Source organism: Ctenopharyngodon idella, chromosome 18, assembly GCF_019924925.1.
Source record: "Ctenopharyngodon idella isolate HZGC_01 chromosome 18, HZGC01, whole genome shotgun sequence".
In the NCBI taxonomy this organism is placed as follows: domain Eukaryota; kingdom Metazoa; phylum Chordata; class Actinopteri; order Cypriniformes; family Xenocyprididae; genus Ctenopharyngodon; species Ctenopharyngodon idella.
Genome location: NC_067237.1, coordinates 10193655 through 10202945, shown reverse-complemented (window position 1 = coordinate 10202945; position 9291 = coordinate 10193655). Strand labels below are relative to the sequence as shown.

The 9291-nt window shown below is 35.7% G+C and overlaps 1 protein-coding gene across 1 annotated transcript in view; it reads right to left on the bottom strand.

Annotated features, from left to right (window-relative positions):
• Positions 1–2910: 2910 nt before the first annotated feature.
• Positions 2911–9291, bottom strand: part of spon1a (spondin 1a) — a 212455-nt gene continuing 206074 nt past the window's right edge. Inside the window, exons 15-16 of the mRNA XM_051871019.1 lie at positions 8069–8335; positions 2911–7608 (exon numbers count right to left, since the gene is read on the bottom strand). Of these exons, the coding sequence (XP_051726979.1) occupies positions 7445–7608; positions 8069–8335 (431 nt within the window). The 3' untranslated portion in view covers positions 2911–7444. The remainder of the gene's footprint in view (positions 7609–8068; positions 8336–9291) is intronic.

Below are 9291 nucleotides of genomic sequence, written 5' to 3'. Positions count from 1 at the left end.
CCATGAGTCCTGATAAATGCAATTTCAACTATTTCTGAAGTGCTTCTTTTATAAAGAACACTGCTTTCTCACATAATGTAGTGAAGCAGCCTCTGCATAGAAAGAATAATCGATTTTTGAGCCATCGATATCAACAATTCAGCACCACCGCCATGGACAGCACCTGGTAACATTGCACGTAAGAAGGTATACCTTAAGCAACCTCCTAATGTATAGTTTGGGGGAACATGTCTAGAAAAGGTATACCTTTAGTTAAGGTATACCTTTAGAGTCTTCGTAGTGCACTAAGATACAACGTTATCAGGAAACCCAGCCCAGGTCCATATTCAGATCAGGAGCCATATTCACAAAACATTTTATCTTAGCACTAAGAGTTCTCCTAAATGGCAGTAAAAGTTCTTAGTTAAAGGTTTTCTCTTAAAACCTATTCACAAAGCTGCTGAGACCAACTTTTACTAAGGAATAGTGAGAAGTCTTAAACTAAGAGTAAGGGCGGGGTTGACCTCATTGCTATGGATGATGTCAACACGCTTACTAAACTATGCACATGGTGATTGGCTGATGGGGGAAGAGCTTCTGTCAGCGATTTAATCATAGAAATATTGTAGAATGAGGTATCATGTTGCTATATTTAAACAAAAGTTTTAAAATACAAATGTTGCCATATTCAAATAAAGATTTTAAAATAAAAATGTTGCCATATTCAAATGAAGGTTTTAAAATGTAGGCTGTCACTAATTAAACTAGTATATGTTCAGCTAATTGTCCGCCTCTTACATGTCTGCTTCTCAAGAGATTGAAGAATTCAAGCGACAAATTATATTTTATAAACAAATTTGTGAGGAGCATTCAAACCGTCTCTCTAATCAGCTCGAGAGGAGGTATATACACAGACGAGAGCCGACTCACCTATAGTTACCTCGGTGCTTTTCTGCATCCCTCCACCACCCCGTTCCTCACTCTCGGCTGGGATACAGGGAGAACTCTGGGTTAAGGCTAAATAAATTCCAAGGAGCCCTCGATCCCCTTGGACAGCATGCCAAATACGCTATATTTTTCTTTATTTTATTCGATCATTTATAAGTGTGAACTTGTGAAAACAACTGCCACAGGTAATCGGACATTATTTATTTATTTATTAAAGATTTATTTTGGACGTTTTATCGATTCAAATCTATAAATCAAAATATGTATTGCATTTAGGCAGATTGCTGAGGTGGACTGGCAGCAATGGCCATTAGGATTGTTTGTGATTTTGTCTCAGTGACTTAGGAGTCCTCTTGACTACTCCTAACGTTTCACAGATTTAGGAGCTACTTTTAGTGTTAAAATGCTTTGTGAAATACTCTTAGAGCAAAAATTTAGGAGTCCTAAAATTAGGATTGACACTCCCATTATTTTTAAGAGTTTCTCCTAAATCGGCAAGTTAGGAGCTACTTTTAGCCTTTAGATATTTTGTGAATACGGCCCCGGATGGTGGACCTGCACCTAGTGATGACCGCAACAGCCCTGAATGTCAGTCAGTGGAGGCCATGACAACTAGACAAGCACCCTGTAAAGACCTCGTAAAACACGAAAACCATCTGCACAGATCCTCAGCAAAGACCACAAGAAACAGATAAGTCAGCTGCACAGACCCTCGATGCCGATGCCGATCGATGCCGTGCTGCTTGCTCTTCCAACTGAGATAAAATCAGCCAATCATCAATGTAACTGAGCACATGAATGGCCTGAAGTCGCAGAGAAGCCAGGGACAAAGCTAGGCTGAAAGGAAGAACTCAATACTGGTGAGCTTCACCCCTGAAAGTGACCCTGAGAAACTTCCTGGTTCAGCCAGAATCTCAATGTGGAAATAAGTGTCCTTTAGGTCTATCATCACAAACCAATCCTCGGACTGAATTTGTGACATAATGAGTTTGAGTGTTATCATTCTGAACCTGCATGTATAACTTTTAGTTTTATTTAGCACAAAAAAATAAGAATGTACTACAAATGTACTTTTTTTTCACCTGGGATCAGATGCGGAAAACATAAGCTTCTCATTTGGATCTGAAGAAATAGCAGTGAGCTTCAATATCCAAAATGGGGACCTCTAAATTGGCAGAAAGGGCAAGAGATAAGGCTCTCTCACCCATCTCAAGCTCTGCTTCCGCCAACTCAACATGCGATCCCCATGACCAAAGCCACAGGGTGCAGCGGTTTGACTCTCATCCCTCCAGAAGAGAACCCAGCAGGATCGGAGAATGCAAATGCTGAACTTCTCCCCTCGAGGACTGACTGTGTGCACTCATTCCATCCCATATAATGAAGTGGGGGTATGGCATCACACATCTCCTATATTGAGTTCCTGCCATTAAAGACTAACTTCTATTCTTTAATTCACACACACACACACACACACACACACACACACACACACACACACACACACACACACACACACACACACACACACACACACACACACACACACACACACTTTACAATTGTTTTCCACACACACATGGTCAACATACATGTGGCTCCTGGAGAAAGTGAAACTGATGATGAGCATTTCAGGCATCTATTTATGGTCTTGGTGATGTGCAGTGTTGCGTCATCACGCTGTACGCCCAGCCAATTGAATTGCTGTGTGTATACACGTGCTTCAGACACCGGTTCACATGGAATTGTTCCCATAGCGTGCACCATGACGCAGCTTTTTTTTTTTTCTTTTTTATTCAGATGACACACAACTGTTTTGTTAATAACATCTAAAGATATCACTTACAGGGAGAGCAACAAAGGACCCAAGACCAACCCTCGTGGCACATCAAATGTGTTATTTAGATGCATTTGTACTGTTTTTGGGATTATATGATTAGCGGGATTATATAATAAAACCTTTTGCACAAATAATCAGGAAATGAATTAGGCACTTTGATACTATTTCCTTTTATTGTAAAGGGGAAATATTCAAAAAGTCTGAATCATGTCAGAGGACCAACAAGGAAGAGAGACAACTACAAAACATCAACGCAAGACTTTGGTAAGAATAAGTTCTTATAAAAAAAAATAGGAGTTATCAGAAGGGCTGATAAAACCAAAGCAAATCAAAATCCAACAAATTAACATATTTCAGTTAAATGGTATCTACATGTCTTACAGTGGGGAACAAAATAATATCAGATCAGTGGGTCCTAGACAGCATTCATTTTCAAACATGAAACATAGAAAATCCTGGAATGGCTGGTTATATGTGCTTTAGTTCAGGAAAATTACACACCAAAAATTAATCACAGGAGACAACAGTTCCATTACTTAATTGAACTGGCTTAAGGCCATTATCATTACTCAAGAATAGAATATTTTCTCACAACAATTTTACAGTAATCTTGCAAAAGTAAGTACAGCTGGTTTGTATACATGGCAATAATTCTGGGCAGAGATCATGTTAAAATCAAACATATTACCAGCTCTAGGGCTTGATTTACAAAAGGGCAACTATACAGGCAGATGTTACCTGTACTATACATCCTATAGGCTTAATGAATTGTGAATTAAGTCTTAATTTTATTAATTGAGATTATTATTATTATTATTTTTTTAATCTCAGTGGTCTGTCATTCTTTCATAGTGCACAAATGTTTATGCTACAAGGGATTTGGCTGTGAAAAACAAAGATCTGCTTTCAACAACTTAACAATAATTATGTGAATGTTAATATTTTTCTACTTTTTGTTTGAAAGTAATAATTAGTGTTGCAATGTTTCCCCAAAATATTAAGACAGTGAAAACATACTTAAACTGTGTGAATGTTATTGCATTAGACAAAATATATAAAACCATGAACTATTTATTTTAAACATTGTACAAGCACACTTTTTAACATGTCTGATATGATTTAAAAGATTAAACAATAGATGTAATGGTCAAAATAAATACATTGTTTTGTATTTGCACACTTTGTTAAATGTTAGTGGAGCAATTATTTATTTATTGTTTGTTTGTTTGTATACTGGAACAAGTTAAAGTGATGAACTACACTTGTTGTACTTTGCTAGGACACTTGTGTGATACCAGCTGAATAAAAGTCAATTTAAAAAGAAGTTCAAACTGAAGTAAGCTCTAAGAGAAGGTCTAACATCATTTGTTTGTGGGTGCCATTTGGTTTGATAATTTATCTTCTAGTGCAATAAAAAAAAAAAAAAAAAACATACATTTTAAGTGAGACTAAGTATCAAAATTCTTTTTGGGCCACTGTATATTAAGAAGCTAAGTGGAGTAAAAAGTTAAAATAATATTTTTTAAAGATGTCAAAACTAAAAGAATAGCAGTCTTTAGATGCAAGTAAACAATTTTGCAAGAAATTGTGTATCAAAGTGATCTTGTGATCTCATCTAAACTCTTATGTATTTTATGAAAAGTGTGGTTCTACCATTTACTTGCATTTGAATAGACAAAAAAGTACAACATTGACAGCATCTAAAACGTAAATTATTTATGTATGAAAAACTTTATAGACACACATTATGAATACTTATTTATAAATATTCAAATCGTGGGGGAAAAAAAATCATTTGATTTTGTATTTATGATCAATGAGACTATGTTTAAAAATGCGTTTAACACAGTTGACTCATTTACCTAATTTAAAATTATAACATTTAATTCTGTTCTGTGTGACTTCTGGTGCCTACTCAATTCAAAGGATTACATAATGTTAAACAAGGCTACTTTTTAAAACCTTAAAATAAATAACAATTCTGTAATCATTTAACCATTACTTGTCATGTTATTTTGTTTGCTGTGGGACACAAATTATTTTTCTTTTGAATTCTTGCTGTGATTCAAAATTACCAAAAAATAAAATAAATAAATAAATAAATAAATGAATGCAACACATCGCTATTTGGATTACTTTTGTCTTGCCTTTAGACATTTTAGCAAAAAATAAATTGTGATCGGTGATTAGACATCTGTCTGTTACATTATTCTTTATGCTGTATATATTTTTAAGAAATGGTTAGGTTGTGTTTAGAGGTAGGAGTGAGATTAGTGATTAGCATTAAATATCTATTTAATGGTATATTGAAACTAACTTTATTTTTATGCTCTCTAAAAAGTTGATTATGTTTAGGTTTGGCGGTAGGGTCAATGGATCTAAAATCCATAAAATGGTAAAAAAAAAAAAAAAAAAAAAAATGTAGCTATACATATATTTATGACATAAATATTTGATACAACATTTGTAAATATTTGACATGTCTATAGCTGTAAATACATAATAATGTTTACATTTTTAAGATGTTGTCAATAGTTCCATATTGTAAGTTTCAGTATCTATCCAAATGTTTGCTTGCATCTAAATGTAGCTCTTCTTATCACTTTGATTGCAGGGTGAATGTGAACATGTGTGCTTGTCAGTTTTTCTTCTGGCCTGTTTGTAATAGCCGAGCAAGAGAGGGAAAAAGGAAAATTATATATATATATATATATATACACTGTGCTCAGCGTAAATGAGTACACCCCCTTTGAAAAGTAACATTTTAAACAATATCTCAGTGAACACAAAAACAATTTTCAAAGTGTTGACAAGACTAAGTTTTATATGACATCTGTTTAACTTATAACATGAAAGTAAGGTTAATAATATAACTTAGAGAACAAAATGTTCAGTTTTACTCAAATTAGGGTGATGCAAAAATGAGTACACCCCACTGAAAGTCTCTGGAGCAAAGCTAAATTTTAGACTACAGATGTCTAATTTAACAAGAATTCAACCACAGGTGAGTCTAATTATTCATTACACAGGTGTCCAGCAGACAGTTGACTATAAAAGGGTGTTAAAACCCCTTCCCATTTCATGCTGTCAGCAATGGCACCACATGGAAGAGAAATGTCACAAGAACTGAGAAAGAAAATAATTTCTTTACACCAGAAAAGTGAAGGCTACAAGAAGATCAGCAAAGCTTATCAGCCAGAATACTGTAGCAAAAGTAGTGCAAAAATTTAAAAAAAGATGGAACTGTGTCGGCGCAGATACCCTAGTGGTTAGTGTGCCGACATATGCCGCAAATGCGTTCACGGCGACCCGAGTTTGATTCCTGTCTCGAGGTCCTTTGCCGATCCCGCTCAGTGCTTTCCTGTCTGCTCTCTACTGTTCTCTCCAAATAAAGGCACAAAAAGCCCATAAATATAAGCTTTTCCTAAAGCCCAGGCACAAAAAAGCCCGTCTAGAGTTTGCCAGGGCCCATGAGGGCTGCATGAGTGCTGCTGGTGTCGGGGAGCTGCATTTCATTGATGGCATCATGAATTCACAGATGTACTGCTCTATACTGAAAGAGAAGATGCTACCATCACTCCGTGCCCTTGGTCGTCGTGCACTTTTCCAACATGACAACGATCCTAAACACACATCTAAGGCCACTGTTGGATTTCTGAAAAAGAACAGGGTGAAAGTGATTCAGTGGGTCCTGATCTGAACCCAATCGAACACCTATGGGGAATTCTGAAGAGACAAGTTGAGCATCAATCTCCATCCAGCATCCAGTCTCTAAAAGAGGTCATTCTTGAAGAATGGAAAAAGATAGATGTTGCAAAATGTCACCAACTTGTTCATTCCATGCCTAGAAGACTTGGTGCTGTCATTAAAAATCATGGAGGCCATACAAAGTACTAGATGTAGTAGTTTTTGTTGTGGGGTGTACTCATTTTTGCATCACCCTAATTTGAGTAAAACTGAAAAATGTGTAATCTAAGTTATCTGTTTAACTTGTAACATGAAAATAAGGTTAATAATATGTTATATTAAACTTAGTCTTGTCAACATTTTGGAAATTGTTTTTGTGTTCATTGAGTTATTGTTTAAAATGTTACTTTTCAAAAGGGGTGTACTCATTTACGCTGAGCACTAATATATATATATATATATACAGTTGTGCTCAAAATTGCAACTGCCTTTGAACCACTGACTCATGTGACTGATTTTAAATTTTTTTTTTAAATTTCTTTTTGGAGTATTATATTTTCTGTATATGTGTGTGTGTTCATTTGGATCACAGAGTTTAAAATAAGAAATTTGTTTTAAATTTCATTTCAGAACACATTAATGCCATGGTCCTGCTTATAAAAAAAAAAAAGAAAAAAAAAAAAAGAAAAATCAATCTTCAAAACCACTTCAAAGCTCCTCAAAGGACTGTTAAATATTAATGCATATTAATACATCTGAATTGTACAGTACATTGCAACTCTGAGTACCCTCCCTTATTGGTTTCTTGTCCGTTTACAGGCTAGACAAGGCCTGGATCACTATAAATTCTAGAAAACAAAAGTGAAAATAACAGACTACCTGTTGCAGCTTTCCAACCCCAAACAGAGTGCATTAAATTACTGCAAGACATTGTGTCACAGTCTGTTCATAATCTAGATTGGGTCCCATCCCACAAGCCCATTCAGTACAGGCCTAGCAGGGGTGGACATTGCAGGCCCGTATCTCCTTTCGGTCTTTACAACTATTTAACTGCGCATTTTTGAATCTCTTCTTGGCTGTCATTAGCCGTTCCTGGATTCCCCCACCACACAGCTTGGTACAGTCAGTCCATCCAGACCACGACTTCATTTTGCATCCTTTTGGAAGAAATTTAGACAAGATACAACTGCTGTTAGTGGTAGTAAGATCAGTTAATCATCTGAAATTCTGTTCAGTTATGAATTAGTAAAGTAGAAAGTGGTAATGTTATGATACTCATTGACATCTGTTAGTGATATTTATATTGTGTTGCTGATATTTGTAAGGAGATTGTCAGTCTCTCGTGTGGTGAGATACTTATCATCTTATCTAATCTAATCTAATCAACTGGGGTCATTTGAACTAACTCAGTGTTCTTTTGCCTGGTTTTTAAAGTGTCAACTTTGAGGCACTTTCATTTATAGACTCGCAGAGATGGATTATTTTTCCAAAAATCTCAGTTTGTGTTCCATAGAAGAAAGATATACATTTGGAATGGCATGAGAGTGAGTAAATGATGAGAGAATTTTCAGATTTCAATGGAGTATCCCTTTAACAGAGATGACGGTGCATGTTCACCTGCAAGCTCATCTGTGCTCTCTTCCCGTCCCTGTTTGTTCCTCCTCTTCTTACGGTCTTCTTTGCGTCTCTTCCTCTCTTCACTGTTTAAGCCTCCTTGATTACACTTCTTGATCTTGCATGCTTTTCTCTGTATGGTCTCAGGGCATGGATCTCCTCCAAACTGAGGCTCCAGAGTGATCATGCGTGTGCGGATCAAGTGACCCTTCCCACAGGACTTACTGCACTCTGACCACTCAGACCACTCTGACATCACACAGTCCATTGCTAGAGAGAGAAAGACATTAAAAGAGACAATATTCAAGCACAAGGAGAACATTGAATTATTTCAAAGAGGCTGTTTATCATGTTGCTTATTTATTTATTTATTTATTTTTGTATATTTTGTTTATTAGTCACTGCTGTTCACACACACACATTGATTAAACAGACATTTCTGTATTTAATAAAAAACATTTGTATACTGACTGAGTTTATGTCCTACGAAACATATAAACTTAATTGCAAATACCATGCATTCATTTAAGTCTTAAAACTAAACCTGTCAACACACTTATGGAAACAATTAGTCTTTAACATAAAAAGGACATTTTCCACAAAAGGTACTAATATGATTGAGGAATTTAATTTATTAATAATAATCTCATTAAAGATTTCATTATCTCAAACAAATACAGCATTAAAATAAAATATTTATGTTTTGGTTCTGTTTGGATTATGTTTTTAAAGGGTTCTTCACTCAAACAAGTTAGAATTAAGAACAACAGCATGATTGAGAGTGTCATATTGCATTTATACAACAGTTCATTAAACAAGAAGCTGACTGTGTCAACTCAAGAATATTCAGCCCTGTTTCTGGAGATACACCCTGCATCCCAATTTGCATATTATCTATCCTAAATAGTATCAGGGTTTAGAATTAGTGTGTCCCAATTCATAGTTACTTGGATGGTCTGCCTTTTTTGGTGAATTTTCAAAGTGTAGATCTATGCACTACAGTGGCAAAACTCCACTCAGTGCCGCTGGCAATGCTGTAACGCCTCCGCTTTGGGTTGTCTGTAGCGAGTGTGTTTAATCTGTTTTTTTTTCAACACACAGACAATATAATCTTCAGAGATGCACACGATTACATTTGGAAATAGGCAAGCTTTGTTTCCAAATGCCCTACGTAAAGACATCCTGTCATTTTTATAAACATTTATAAACCCAGCCAGTATAATGAA